At 30.3% G+C, this 16,744-nt stretch overlaps 1 protein-coding gene across 1 annotated transcript; it reads left to right on the forward strand.

Annotated features, from left to right (window-relative positions):
* The first annotated feature begins 7,145 nt into the window (after positions 1-7,145).
* On the forward strand, positions 7,146-7,522 carry LOC125809818 (glutaredoxin-C1-like). The gene has a single exon (XM_049489400.1). The coding sequence runs from the start codon at positions 7,160-7,162 to the stop codon at positions 7,520-7,522; it is 363 nt and encodes a 120-aa protein (XP_049345357.1). The 5' UTR covers positions 7,146-7,159.
* The last annotated feature ends 9,222 nt before the right edge of the window (positions 7,523-16,744 follow it).

The raw sequence follows: 16,744 nt of genomic DNA on the forward strand, positions 1-16,744 counted from the left end.
GTTGTTAGATCTTTTGGAAGTTTATGGGAACTTCAATCTTTAGCTATTTAACTTGCTTCCATAACTTAAATGTCTTAGTTGTTCGATTCTTTGGTTAGCTAATTAGTATTAATGGTTCTCCCACCGGAGGATTAGTGTGGGTGCCAATCACGATGGTCTGGGTCGTGACACTTCCAAAAGCCACAATCACCATTCAATAGCCTTCATCTCTTATTCTTTCAAGGCAAACCAAAACATCAACTTAATAAGCATGGAAAACAGACAACTTGAAATGCTAATGTGCTCATTTCAACAAAAATTTACAATATCACTATTTATAGATTTATAAGACTACAATATAAAATATCAAATAATATCATGAATATAATTATTACTCCCTCTGTCCCAATTTATGTGACTTACTTTCCTTTTTAGTTAGTCCAAAAAAGAATGACACATTTCTATATTAAGTAATAATTTCACTATAAAATGTCTATTTATGAAATGATTTACAGTCACACAAATTTCTATCATTCATTTTAGACCACAAGTTTTAAAAGTCTTCCTTTCTTTCTTAAACTCCGTGTCGAGTCAAACTACCTCACATAAAATGAGACGGAGGGAGTAACTATTTTAGAGGTTATAGACTTATAGTAATAAGAAGCCACAAGAGTAATGAAAATAAACACCATTAAGGGTGTGTTTGGTATGAAGGAAAACATTTTCCGTTGGTATGAAGGAAAACATTTTCCGGAAAATGTTTTCCAATTTTCTCATGTTTGGTTGGGCTAAATATTTTGGAAAATGTTTTCCAAATCAGCTCATTTTCCTCAAATTTAAGGAAAATGACTTCTCTTCTAAACTTAAGGAAAACATTTTTCAAAACTCTCTTCCAACTTCAAATTACAATTATTTTTTATTGAAAAATCAATTTATTCCTCAAACCACCCCCCAACCAACCCCTCCCCAAAAAAATAAAAAAATTAAAGCTTGTTTTTAAATTCAATTTTTTTACCCCAACCTCACCCCTACCCCCACCCCCTCCCAAAAAAATATTAAAAATTATTTTTAAAAAATATTTTCAATTTCAAAATTTCATTTTTCCACCCCTACCCTCGACCCCACCCACCCACCCCCTACCAGCCCCCCACCCCCAAAAAAAATAAAAAATTTCAAGTTTGTTTTTAAAAATTATTTTCAATCTCAAAATTTCATTTTTTCACCCCTACCCTCGACCCCCACCCACCCACCCCCTACCAACTCTCCCTCCCCCACCCCCCAAAAAAAATTTAAATTTCAAGTTTGTTTTTAAAAAATATTTTCAATTTCAAAAATTATTTTCTACTCTAGTAAAAATAAAAGATATTTCTCAAAAATATTTTTCATTCATAAATCAAACACTAAATATCTTTTCCGGAAAATATTTTCTACTCACCAACCAAACATGAGAAAATAAGTCAAAAATCAACTTGTTTTCCTGGAAAACATTTTCTAGAAAAACATTTTCCTTCATACCAAACACACCCTAAGTTTTACATTAAAGAGAAAAATAAAAAAAAATGACTTTTTACCAATTCACACGAAACATTTGATATAAAATTTGCTTTACTTGAAATTCTTGTCAAGTTCTTACAATAAAACTCAAGTAATAAAAAGTACTACTTACATGTAAATAAAAATAATAATTATACATTTCTGTCAATAATCTTACGAGAGTAGATTTATATTTTTTCCATTAAATTACTATATTGAAATTCTATTTGTTTATCAAATGTCATGAAAAAGATGATATATATTCCATTCAACAACAAAATAATCACCCGCAATAAAATAATCAAACATCATATAAGTAAAAAAAATAATCTGAAAACAATATATAAGCTATAGAATACTATTTTATAAAGTTATAAATAAAAGATTGAGATTCTTGACAAAAAAATGAGATGACTTCATCTAGTTAATCCCTAGTTCTACTATACATATAAATTTGATAATTTCTTTTGTACCAAAATTTCTAATGCCTCTATTTATAGGACATAATATGAAATATCAAAAGATATCATGAGCATGACTATTAACATGAATTATCATTTATGATTATCAAGACAATTAAGTTTTTATATTAAAGAATATTGAAGTAGTAATTGACTCATTCATTTTTATACAATAATAATATAAAAAAAAAGTCAAAAATGAGGGAAAAAAAAGATAAATAGAATCATTGGCCAAAGAGAGGCGCCACATCATTTTTCTTTTATCTAGCTTTATATTATATATAGATTTAATTAAAATATAATAATTTTAAAAATGTAAATCAATAATTTTTTATAATATATTAGTTAAGAACATATGTTTATTAATTAATATATTTTCAAAAGACAATACATGTCTTAAATATTCAATTTAATATCATTTACAAAAGTCTTTATTTGTCTAATATAAAATTTTAATTTTAGATAATTAATTTTAATTTTAAAAATTCAATATAACCTTATGATTACACATGTGCAGCCAATATACTTGTTATTACACTGTGGCAAACAAACGGGTCATCGTGATTACTATGTTTGTAATTACTAGGTTGGTAATTACTATCCTAATAATTACACAAATTTCAATTACCTGGTGGGCTATCCAAACAGACCTTACGTCTTCAACTAATTTACTATACAAAAGTGAGTAACTATATATTAAAGGAAAATGTTTTTTTTTTTTGGAATTTGAACGCTTTAACTAATTTGAAGTTATTTAAGTTATATGACGTTATTGGACCATTTTGTTCTAGAAGGAACAAGTTAAGAATATAAATGTTGGTGATATTAAATTATGTCAATAAACTTAAATTTTTTTAAAGAGAACGAGATATTCGAACATCTGGGACAATGGTTGATGACTTAGATGTGTTGTTAGAAAGAGCCGTGGCTCAATATGTTACCGTTTCTAGAGATAAAAATAAAAACGACACGTGAAGTTTGTATCGTGTCCCCCTTTCAATAAATGCCGCATAACCTATACATTGTACTATCAATTTATTACTCTCTAATGACTTTTATCACATCTTTTTTTATACACGTGGCACCTTTAGTGACTAATGAGAGGTTAAGTTTTGTGGAAGATAGAGAATTTTCTTATAAAATTGGTTAGTTTTTTTCTAATTTGTCTTTTAATTATGATTAAAAGTTTTCTTAAATTAATTTAATCTAAATCTTTAAATTTTAGATATGACAAATATCACTAATCTAATTATGTACTTGAAGAAATAGAAAGAAGGTGTAATGAAAAGCAGCCAAATTTGTGTAAAAGACTCCAAGTTGCTAATTAATGAACTTAATTTTCTTTCTGTTCAACCATACTTGTCAACTATTGACTTAACACATTTTCAAAGAAATTATAAATAAAAAGATAATTTACTATACTCTTTGAATATATAAATACAATATCTTGAGAAATATAATAGAGAAATGACTAGAATTAATAATAAGAGTAATTAGGAACTAAATATAAAAACCATTGATTTCATAAAGTGAATAAATATTATTGGTCATCCCAAAATAATATATGGATAATTATTATTAGATGGAAGGAATATAGCATAAGTAACACTCTTTCTTGTCCATATTAACTACTCAATGATTTTTAGTTTGAAGATATTTCTTAGGAAATTTATTCACCTTAGAAAGTGAAAATGTGTTTGAAAGGATAAAAATACACTTATCTAAATTAAAATACATATCTTTTGATATGATTAATATCTTCGTAAAATATTTTAGTATCTTTTTTTTTTATATCAATAGTCAATTACTCTCTCTGTTAGTATCTATTTGAAAGTTAAATTACATGAATTTTAATTAATATTTTAAGATATATTTTTTATTATATCAATATGACATAAATTACAACTTATAATTTTTTTAAATATAATTTCAAATATCTAAAAGTTAAATATTAAATTAATTCAATTTTTAAAAATTAATTAAATTAATTGATAGGTAGGTAAAAATGTACTCCTTGGCTATTGACGTAATGCTTTTGAGTTTATTTATTATTTTAAAGACATAAACACCACAGCCGCCGCCTTCCATTAAAGGCTCTTTTCTCAAACTTTTTTTTTCCGGCTATATACACACTTTTTGGCGTCTTTATTTTAATGATATAAGTACTCGCTTTGTTCATTTTACTATTTTGAGATATTTAATACTCCCTTCGTCTCTAATTACTTATTCATTTTTCTTTTTATAGTTGTTCCTATTAATTTGAAAAATGTAGAACTTTTCATCCACTTCATAATTAATAGGGATAAAATGATAAATTTACTATGTCATTAATTGATTTTTTAATAGGTGTGTCAATTCAAAAGTGGACAAGTAATTAGAGACAGAGGGAGTAATAGTTGTTTAATTTATAAATTTAATAAATAATTTATCATTTTGGGACTATTTTATCCCTATTATTAAATACTATTTTTTTTTTAATAATAGATTATTTATATTTAAAAGTGATATTATAAAATTATTTATATTATTTACTGCTTTTTAATTTCGATAATAAGTCAATAATGAAGGGTCGATTTTTTAACTATACAACTTAACAACTGTATTTACACCAACATAGCAATACTTTTTTTTCCAATTATATAGCAATACTTTTTTTTTCAAAAGTAGAATTTAAATTTAAAAAAAAATTTCCAAATCAGTCATGCTTATCTCGATTCCCATAAATTTCTCAAATAATTTATCTTCCCTAATTTATTCAAATATGCTATATATTATCTCCCATAAATAGAGGTTTCCTACCAAAACAAAACTCTCTTTCTCTGAGTTATCTTATTCATATTTTTGAATTCATAGTTGTTATAAATGGTTGTATATAATAGATATCATGAACACTTTTGGATTACGTGTTGTCACATATTCAGAAATATTGATAAAAAATGAACTTATTGGATGATATTCTGTTGTTGATTTGATATGGTAAATAGACCAAATTCTTGGTGAAATTATGGTAAATAGGCACAAATTTATGGTAAAAATAAAGGATCATAATAATGGTGTATATAGTAAAACAAATGTTTGGAGTATTCACCAACCTAAAACAATAAATTGAAAGTATTAGATGTTAGTATATTAGTTGGACGCTACAATAATTAACACTGAATTACTATAAAATTGGTTTACTTTGGTTACAACTGGTACAAAACTTGGTATAAATGATGGTTTATATAACAACCAAATGTCATAATGATGATGGTATATTATCTTACATATGAACATACGTATATTAAAATGACTGCAGTAATAAATTATTTGGTGTAATTGGTGGTGTAAAAAACTACAAGTTTGACGATCTATGGTATATAATTAGAACCGCATAAATAAAAATAATGTACATATTTTAGTGTATTTTAAGTATGTGAATTGGTGTAAATAATAATATGAAAAATAGTTCCTACATTTATTGAAGTAACCTGATAAAATCATAAATTTTAAAAATTGGTTTAAGGGTATGTAATCTTTGACTGTTTTTTTTTAAGTTTATTAAATGGGTAAAATATTGGTAAAATACTTTGATATTTCTTTGACTGTTTTTTTTTTAAGATCATTAAATGGTTAAAATTTTGGTAAAATACTTTGATATTTCAATAAATGGCTTATGACTACAATCTTGGTTAACACTGAAATCATAAAAAAAAACACGTTGTTAAAAAAAATAAAATTGATTTACATATGAAAGAAAAAAACACAAAACGGGGTAAACACATTGATATGTATACCAACCTGCAACTTTGAAAGAAATCCAATCGATCTTATACAAGCATTTAGTATAATTTTTCAATAATTATAAAACCCAATTTATACCTAAATTTATACCAAACTCACACTATAAATTTATCACAAAATTTAACCAAAAATGCAACCAAATAAATGCATAATCACAGAATAAAGACAATATCCAACAACGAACTCAAAATCATAAACGCAACTAAAGTACAATCCAAAATAACAAAAGAGATTCAAAACCATAAAACATTCATGAAATTCTGTCTTAAGAAATAACATTTTTTACTCCTTGACTTTCCGATTTGACCGACCACCTTGCTTAGAAGCTTCATCTTCACTAACAGATTCAGTATCAATTTTCATCTTTCCATATTCCCACAGTAATGCTCCAAATCTCAACCAAAGATTTTCAGCATTTACACCCGACATAGATATGTTCATATCTCCACGGCACACATATTCAACAAAAACCACAGGTATACAGACCACAATCCCTACAAATATTACCCAATCAACATAATTAGTACAATACATAGTATAATCAACCACAAAAAAGACACATTATACTTTTACGTGGATTCTTTTCCATCGAAAATTGATTAATTTTTTGGTTAGTTGGATTGTGAATCGTTTATGTGAAGAAGATTAAAGGTTAAGAAAAATGAAGAAGAATATGGAAGAGAAACCCTTTTGACTTCCCAAAATATTTTCAAGATTTCTTGAAATTATAACTCCAAATTGATAAGTACACCCCTTTCTTGGTAAAAAAACAGCTTTATCAAAAAAGGAATAAACTAATTATGATCCCCAAAAGGTCCACTAAGCCTAAAAATGGGAAAAAAATAAAAGTAATGAATCGTGTGTATTTGAAACTGTTTAGGAGAGAGAATATTTGGTAAATATTAATATCCTAATTATACTCCATGTAAAAGGCACGAAATACTAATAGTATGAGAGAGAAAAATCTGTAAAACAAAATTAAAATAAATACAAAAATTAAATATTTTGTTATGTATGTAATTTAAAAACTTAGTTTGTAATTAAATATAAGTATATTGATATTTTGTTAATAAAAGTCTTAAGTAGTATATTTTTGTAATTTTCTCATAATGAACTACTATGGTTGAAATCAAACAAAGGGAGTACTATTTACCAACAAAAGAATTTAGTTCGATATATATATATCTCATGCACCAAACGACAATAAATAACCCCTTTATCTTAGGACACTATATATACCCTTGAATTTCTTTCATATGTCCTCATCATTCCAACAAACTCAAATTCCTTAAATACCTTTTGTAAAATCATATTTTAATTTTTTCCATCTAATTTTATTTACAATACTAGTGCATGCACAACTATTGATCTCAAAACACACATACAAAAAATAAATTGTGACAATGCAATATCAAAACACTAGGGCAAGGCAAAGGTCATCGTCTTCGGACTCGTTGGAGAGGGTGGCTAGGCTAGCATCAGGAAGTGCGGTGGTGATATTTAGCTCAAGTAGTTGTTGCATGTGCCATGCAATGAAGAGGTTGTTTTGTGAGCTCGGGGTGAGCCCAATGGTGTACGAGTTAGACCAAGACCCTAATGGAAAAGGGATGGAGAGGGCGCTTTCCAAGCTTATTGGCAACTCACCAGCCATACCGGTTGTGTTCATAGGTGGTGAACTAATCGGATCGATGGATAGAGTTATGGCTTCTCATATCAATGGCACTCTTGTACCACTTCTCAAAGATGCCGGAGCTCTCTGGCTGTAACAATCTTTCATTTTTAGTCTGTTAAGAAAAATGAATGATCATATTCTTCTATTTTCGAATATATTGTAACTTTTAATTAACTTCCTATTTTGTCCTTAGTCATGACATGCTCTCTATAAAATGTAATGATATATTTAAGGTCACAAATTTTCGATCGAGTATTTTTCTTTTTTAAATTTCATGTTTAGCTAAATATCGACATATCATATGAAGTAGATGATGGATTATTACTAAAAGAAGCATGTCAAGAGCAAGGGATTTTTTGCTTGTTTAATTTAATGAGCTTTAATAGTAGTAGTTAGGTTAGGTAAAGTTAGAAATATCTGGTAATATACCTAATAGTATTATTGTGGCAATCTGGTTAATGCCTGACCATACATTTAGTCCATTCCTCTTTTTCTACAATTTGGATGGTTGAATTTAGAGGAATTGATTGAAATTAATAATAATCCTTGATATATATTACTCTAATAACCTAACATAAATAGTTGACAAAATTATCCACTGTAACATAGTCGGAAACGTACGAACGTACGACTACAATAGAGCGGAGAGGTGCCAAGCGACACTACTTCATCGGAAAATTATGTTATACGTTAGAATTTGATTTAATTGACACCTCTTAACATATTCGGTTAACTTAATAAAAATTTTGATTCCGCCATTTTTCATATAAAGAAGAGAATTATTAAAAGATTGACAAATCTAGAATACTCTCTTAAAAGAAAAAACTAAATGACTTAAATATAATCAACTTAATTTTTTTTTATAATTTTTTAAAACTTCAATTTATATTTAATTTTAGACCACTAATATATTTGAGCCGCTTCAGCTATAACATCAATCGAAAAATGACGATTTTCTAATAATGGATGGATCCAATCGATCTCAATATAGCAGTATGTACTATTTCCATCATTAAATTTATATCCCTTGTATGTACACTAGTATCAGTAGTATGCCAGCATGCGCAGAAGCGTAACTATTTGGGCTAATAAATTCGAAACGACAAGTGAATAATATGTACTCCTATTAAATAGGAGTAACAGCACAAATGCCAGCAGCCAGTGCAGCCTCTACACACTACTCCTAAAAATACTATTTATATTTCGGCCACTTTTAATTGTTATAATTTCATTTTTCGAGTTAAATTATAAAAAATTTGACTAATATTTTTTGATGTATTTTTTCATCATATTGATATGCAAAACATTGCAATTTATAATACTTTTCGTATATTTTTTGAATAGCTAAATTTGTTGTTTAAAATATTGAATTAATGTAATCTAATTTAAATTTTAAAATTAATCAAATTAACTTTCGAAAAGTACAACATGACAAATAAAAATAGATGGAGGGGGTAACTTTTGCTTTTTATTTATCTATGTTATAGAAAATTAAGTCAAGTTTATTATTTGCAACTCATTTTATTTTAATGATTAAATAATTGTATAAAGTTATGTTGAGCAAAACACAGTTTGAATATGTGGTACGTTGGGAAAGACAAGCACAAACAAAGGTGCATGCCATGACAATAGAGGAACAAAACTCAATTATAAACTTTCCCTTCTATTTGAATCAAGATGAGACAAATAAATTCAAATTCAAGCATTGTTTGGGGCAGCAAAAATACTCTCTCTATTTCTAATTACTTGTCCACTTTTCCTTTTATAGTTGTCACTAATTACTTGTCCATTTTGATAAATCAAGAAAGGACAAAATAATTTTACCTATTATACCCTCAATTAATTACTTTGAAAAAGGTATAATTTCTTGAATATCTTAAATTTTTAATCCATCCACTTCAAATTAATAGGGGTAAAATGGTAAACTCACTATGTCAATAATTGTTTTCTTAATAGGTGTGTCAATTCAAAAGTGAACAAGTAATTAGAGACAGAGAGAGTATAACCAAAAGCAAACAAGACAAGCAAAAATAAATCAACAACACAAGACACCAAAATTACGTGGAAAATTTTTTCGGAGTGAAGAGTAAAAATTATGGGGCCAAAATTAATTTTATAATCAACAAGAGTTACAAATATGTTCTCCAAAATGACCATCAAATAAGTGTCAAATAATGAGCAACACCTACTAGAAGATAGCACCAAAAACTAGAGAAGTAACAATGAGTAAAATCACCCAAAACACAACTATTGTTCACGAGATAAAATCTAGAGCTACAAAACTCCAAATCCACCATTCCCAGTTCCCAATCAAAGATTAATTTGAAAGGAAGTGAGCTGTCAAAAAATTAGCTCAATCGGACAAGAAATAAAACACAAATCGCGATTTGAAAATGATTGTTAAGGCTGAAAATAGGGGTACAAAAATTTGTACTCTTTTCTCTCTTGTTGTGGTTGCACGCTGATCTCTCTTTTTATTTCTTTTAAAATAAGACCTAAAAGATGTCTTACATATGCACCATAAAGTATTGGGCTTATTAACAAAAGTGGGCCAGTCAAAATTAGATTTATATTTACCCACATAGAAAGGGAAAAAAAAAACCCAAAATCCAACAATTCCCCCCCCCCCCCCCCCCCCAACTATGTGGAGGAGATCATGTAACACCCGAAAAACTAGTAGGTTAACCTAGAGCCTTACATAAGGGTTTTAGAGCTTTACGTTGGAGTTAGAGTTGTAAAAATGACTTCACGTACTTAGAATGAGGGATTTAGGGGTTAAACGTCAAGGTACGACTCCCCAAAGACCAACCAAAGAGGTCCTTGAGGAGGACTCTAAAACAGCCCCAAAAGCTGCCCAAAGGCAGTGACCCACGATGGGGACTCATGCCCTGTGGGTCCATCCATGCCCTGTGGGGGAGGGTCGTGGGTCAAGGCCTACCAACCAAGCTCCAGTACCCCATCCACGGATGACCAACATGGCCCGTGGATCCACTCATGATCCGTGGGTCGGGGTCTCGTGGGTTGGGCAATGAAGTGTTTCAAGCGGTTAAGTTTGGGGTTAGGAAATTTTCTAGAACTAATTAGCTATTCAGTGGGGTCGGTTTATTAGTAATTAGGCCACCTATGTAAAGCTAATAGACCACTAAATACATTGATCCAAATCATTATTTTAGTTCACCCAAAGAACCCAATTCCCTCCAACAAATTCTCTCTCTAGAAAGAAGAAGGGTCAAAGCTAGGGCAAATTCTTCCATTGTTGCAAGCTTTGTGAGGGCTTTATATCCAAGGTATGATATCTTATTCATCCATGGATTCTTCCATCCATGGAGCCCTCTAGATTTCCCCCAATTATGAAGATGAACCCCAATTCTAGCTAGGATTTCTTCCTATATTGTGGGTAGTGTCGAGTATGATTCCAATTGAGTGGATAATACTTGTTTATGATTGATTTAGTATTGAATTATGTTATTATGAAGATATTATATGCTTTCCATGGCAACCCTAGTTTAATTGATGAAATTGTAGTAATGTGGGTTTATGCCATGAAAGGTGAAATTGAGGATTTCATATATGATCTTTTAGAATTGATGACTTGTATAGTAATTGTTCATGAATGAAAGCTTGTAAACGTAAATTGAATTAGATTATAGTAAATATGATGGATCATGACTATTAAAGCTTAAAGTTGAACCTTTATGATGATTCATGACTAGAATCACTTGATAATGAAGAATATGATTAGAATGCCTTGAAATCTAGGTATATATGATGATTGTAAAGAGTAAAGCTTTGAGAGTAAGGCTTGTAGTCATGAATGTTGATCATTAGGATTTTGAGAGTAAAGTCAATATGACGAACTATGTATGTCAAGGCCCTAAGGGTGAAGCTTATATGATAATGGTAGACTATTAGATAGAATGGTTGTGGTAAGACTTTACTCACGTAATCTATCTTATGAATGTTTGAATGTATAAAGTGATAGAATCACTTGAGTCGTGATGATATCCATGTCTAATGTAGAATTCTAGATATGATATTATGCATGAATATGATATGATATGAAAGGTCCTCTCACATAGAATAATTCTAGGTTGAAAGGTTTGCTCACCTAAAATGAATCTAAGTCCAAGGACTATGTAATGTGATGAGGCTTGTAGTGATTCCCCTAAAGATCTTTGTATGAGAGGGATGCGAGCTGACTCCCCTTATCCCTAGATAGATAATCATGATGAGATTACCCACGACATGATATGAGAAGTGTATGGTGACTACCCTTAAATATGACGTCTATAGTAAGACAAAAGGTTATTACCCATTAGCCTTTATGTTGATCATGGAGGCGAATACTTATGATCCATATGTAATGATGTGGAGGCAAATACCTACATCATATAATGGTGGGGGCATGGATGCAAATACCTATGTGTCCCTAAAATAGTTATGGAGGTGAATACCTATGACTATGTATGTAAAGTAAGAGGTGAATACCCATTTGTCCTAAATGATAGACATAGAGCGGTGAATACCCATTGGCCCTTATGATAAGACATAGAGATGTGAGTTTCCATATCTTAAAATCAAGTAAAGAGTAATATGAAAATGTCTAATATGGATTGTAACTTGATAGGCCTTCTATGACATGTATGTTTTGAGCTGATTCCCCTTGCATTTATGAACATGAACATGATTAGTTTGGATTGTAGCTTGAAATGCCCCTCCAATACATGCATGGCTAGAGGCGATTCCCCTTGTCTATGAGAACAAGAGATGATAAACATGAATGAAGAACCTAAAATGTCTAGCTTAGCATGGGTAGGATTATGGGGTCTTGTTCATGCATGGCACAACTTACCTTGAGGTGACTTATGAAGTGTTTCTCTTATATGATGTATGCTTAGATAGGATTGTGCTATAGTTGCCTTCCTTGTTATGTTATGATTGACTAAATGTGAGAGATTCCCTTGGTTATGAGAATTATGCTAAGGATGAGATCCTAAGATGGTAAGTATGACTATGATGACCAAAGGGGATACTTAGCATGTATGGGATTATGAGATCCTATCCATGCATTGCACAAGTATACTTGGAGGTTCCAAATGGTTCTCTTATGCTATGAAAGTCGAAGTATTGACTATGTATATGGACTATGCTTTGTGATGACTAATGCTTACATTATGTCTATGTTGGACATTATGCTTATGATTATGTTATTGTCTCTTAGGCTTATGGATTATGTATTATATTGACTAACCCTTATGTTATACTCTTATGATGTTATGATAGCTATCATATTTAGTACTTTTGTACTAATGCATGTTTTTGCCTACATTCTCATCAAATGTAGGGTTCAGTGATTTTGAGTTCCATTCTTGAAGATAGGTTTCTAGAAGTGCAAGAAGTTGAAGACTTGGTGAGTCCTCATAGCTTCGAGGACAAAGTCACTATTTCCTTTATGTCTTTTAATTTCATGTTTTGAGACTATTGTATGGGCTATGTCCCAAGAGTTATTCAAAGTTGTATTAGATGGTTTGAGACAAAGTGTAGTAAAACTTCCGCTTGCTTTAAAAAGACTACAATTGTATGGATAAAGTTTGAAAATTTCCGTACTTTTCTATTATCATATGTTATGATATGCTAAGGGCTTGTATGAGACCCCTTCGGGGTTAAGTACGCTATGTTACATCTTGGGTGTACCCTTGGATCGTGACAGACCGTCATCCCGACGATCATGAAATATTCTTCAAATCTCTTGACAAAGATTTAATCATTATGTCTAAATCATTATCATATATATGGAATTTTATAAGTTCAAAAAACTTAGAATTCAACACATCTCGAATTCAATGATATTTCACATCAATGTGTTTAGATTGATCATGAAATATATAATTCTTGCCAAAGTGAATAGCACTTTGACTTTCGCAATGAATTACATACATCTCTTGAACACAATCAAGTTCCCCCAAAAATCTATTCATCCAAATTAACTCTTTACAAGCTTTAACAACAACAATAAACTTACCTTCCGTGGTAGATAGAGCACCATATTTTTTCAACCTAGATTGCCAAGACACAGGTCCCCTGTAAAAGTAATCAAATATCATGAAGTAGACTTATGAGTATCAATATCACAAATATCTAAATTAGTGTAACCAAATAAAATATATATTTTTTGTCCTAAAACACAAACTGAGACTAGAAGTTCCACAAACATATCTCATAATCCACTTTACAGTATTCCAATGTTCTCTTTCTGGATTAGAAAGAAAACAACTAACGATACCAATAATATGAGCAATATATGATCTTGTACACATCATTGCATACATCATATTACCAACAACTGAAGCATAATGAACCTTTTTCATATCTTCCTTCTCGTTATCAGTGGAAGAATAATACTTAGTGCTCAATTTAAAGTGCATAGCTAAAGGTGTATTGACAACTTTAGTTTTTTCTACTTTGAACCTACGAAGTACTTTCTGCATTTACAAAGTACTTTCTAAATATACTTCTCTTGTGATAACCATAACTTCTTGGCCTATCTGTTACGAACGATCTGCATGCCAAAAATCTGCCTTGATGGTCCCAAGTCTTTCATAGCAGATGACTCATCTCTTGACTCAACTCTATAATCCTGCAAACATTATGACCAACAAGAAACATGTCATCACATAAAGAAAAACGATGATACAGTTACCATTAGAGAATTTCTGCACAAAAATACAATGGTCTGAAGAAGTTTTCTTGAAGCCCTACTGATCCATAAAAGAATCATTTTTTTGTACCATTATCTGAAAGCTTGTTTTAGACCATATAAGTTCTTCTTTAATTTCCAAACATCATTCTTTTTTTTCTTGACTTCAAAACCTTCTGGATGCTCCATATAAATTCTTTATCTAAATTGCCATGGAGAAAAATAGTTTTAGTATTCATTTCCTCAATCTCTATATTCAGACTTGCATCCAAGCTTAGAACCACATAAATGGATGACATCTTCACAACCGGTGAGAATATCTCATCACAATCGACTTTTTTTTCTGCTTAAACTCTTTCACGCTAATCTAGCCTTGTATCGTGGAATTGAGTTGTCATCTTCATGTTTCACCTTGAAAATTCATCTGTTTTCAAAGCTTTTCTGTCTTTAGGTAGCTTAACCAAATCAAAGGTATGATTATTATGTAGAGACTTGATTTCATCTTCGATAGCATCAAACCACAATTCTTTTTCTTCAATTTTCATGACCTCATCAAGACTCTCAAGTTCTCCTCCGTCAGTTAAGAGTACATAATCATTGAAAAGATAATGAGATGAAGGTATTTTTTCTTTAGTAAATATTTTGAGAGAACTCTCTGAAACATTAATAAAGTTGGTTGTTGACCAACTACATCATCTTGCATTTATGCATCAACATCATACCGATCATTCTGAATATGATTACCATCTTTATTATCAACTTGATTTTCATCATTTTGAAGATTTTCTTCATGTGCAATAGGCAAACGAACTAGATCAACATCAACTAAGCTCTCACTACTCTCTCAGTTTTTTCAATATCTTCAAAAAACACAATATCACAGCTTCTAACAAGTTTCTTCTTAACTGGATCATAGAAATAATAGCCAAAGTTATCTTAATAATAACCAACAAAGATACATTCATAGTTTTAACATCCAACTTTGACCTCTCATCCTTAAGAACATGTATAAAGGTTTTACACCCAAGTACTTTAAAATGATCATAAGACACATTCTTACCAGATCAAAATCTGTTAGGGACATCACCATTCAAAGCAAGAATTGAAAAATAAATTGATAATATAGACAACAATATTAAGTGCTTATGTCCAAAAGGAGTCTAATTGCTTAGCATTTGAAAATAAACATCTAACCCTTTTAACTAAAGTTATGTTCATCCTTTCTGCTAAGCCATTTAGCGGAGGAGTTTTTGAAATAGTTTTCTGATATCGAATATCCTGCTCTTTACAATTTTTATCAAAAAGATCAATATATTCACCACAATTATCTGAAAAGATGCATTTCAATTATTTTATCTGTCTTTCTCTTAATCGAGGCTTGAAAATTCTTGAACACAATAAGTACTTGATCTTGGACTTCAAATAGAATACCCAAAATTTGTGAGAATGACCATCAATAAAAGTCACAAAGTAAAGTGCACCACCACGAGATCTTACCTTTAATAGGATCACACAAATCAGAATATACCAACTCCAGAAAATCAAGATTTCTTAAAGGCGGATGACTCTAAAAATAAATATTTTTCTATTTACCGGCTAAACAACGAACACATTTCTTCAACTTTACTTGTTCCACTCCAGAAAGCAAATTCTTTTCAGCCAGATTATCAATCCCCTTCTTGCTCATATGACTCAGTCTTCTATGTTATAACTCTGATGAAGTATCATTCTCCACCAAATTACCGAGCCTCTAAAAGTAGAGCCCTAAAATATGAACAAGTTAGATAACACTTCACATCGAGCCACAATAATTGAAACCCTTAGTAAGATTCCTCCGACCAACACCAAAAGTGTTAACATAACCCTCATCATTATGGTTTTCTATAGAAATCAAATTCAAGTGAATATCTGGAGCATGCTTGATATTGTTGAGAACTAGTCTCAAATCATTGTTACTTTCCAAGCAAACGGTGCCAATGCCAATTACCTCAACCTCAATATCATTGCCCATTTTCAACATTTTAAAATTTCTTGAAGTGTAAGAAGCGAAAAAATCCTTCTTAGGTGTGACATGTGAAGTAGCACCAGAATTCACAAATTAGCTAGACTCATCATAAATAAGATTAATGACATTTTCATCACAAGCAACAAGAAGATCACCTTAGTAACAATAGAAGATCGCCATCTTTCTTTTGTTGTCTTATATCTCTCTTGTACGTATATCCATATTTCTTGATATACCAATATTTTGTGGCAACAATCACATATAAAATTCTTGTATTTAAACTTTGACTTGCCTTTACTTTTATCTTTCTCATTCTGACCTCTAAACTAGTTTCCCCATGTCTTTAGTAACCAAAACATCATAATGTAAAACCGATGAAGATAAGTCTTGAGATCTTTTTCTCATCTCTTCATTTAAGAAACTACTCTTAGCATATTTCATGGTTACATCACCACTGGGAGCAAAATTAGTCAAAGAAATTCGAAAAATTTCAAAAGAGTTTGACACAGTATTAAAAAGTCATAGCCATGTATTTCTTCATCAAACTTTACACTTAATTTGGACAACTGGTCAATGACACCCTGAAAATGATTTATATGATCAGAAATAGGATT

Source organism: Solanum verrucosum, unplaced genomic scaffold, assembly GCF_900185275.1.
Source record: "Solanum verrucosum unplaced genomic scaffold, falcon-dt-bn FXZP01000474.1, whole genome shotgun sequence".
Taxonomy (NCBI): domain Eukaryota; kingdom Viridiplantae; phylum Streptophyta; class Magnoliopsida; order Solanales; family Solanaceae; genus Solanum; species Solanum verrucosum.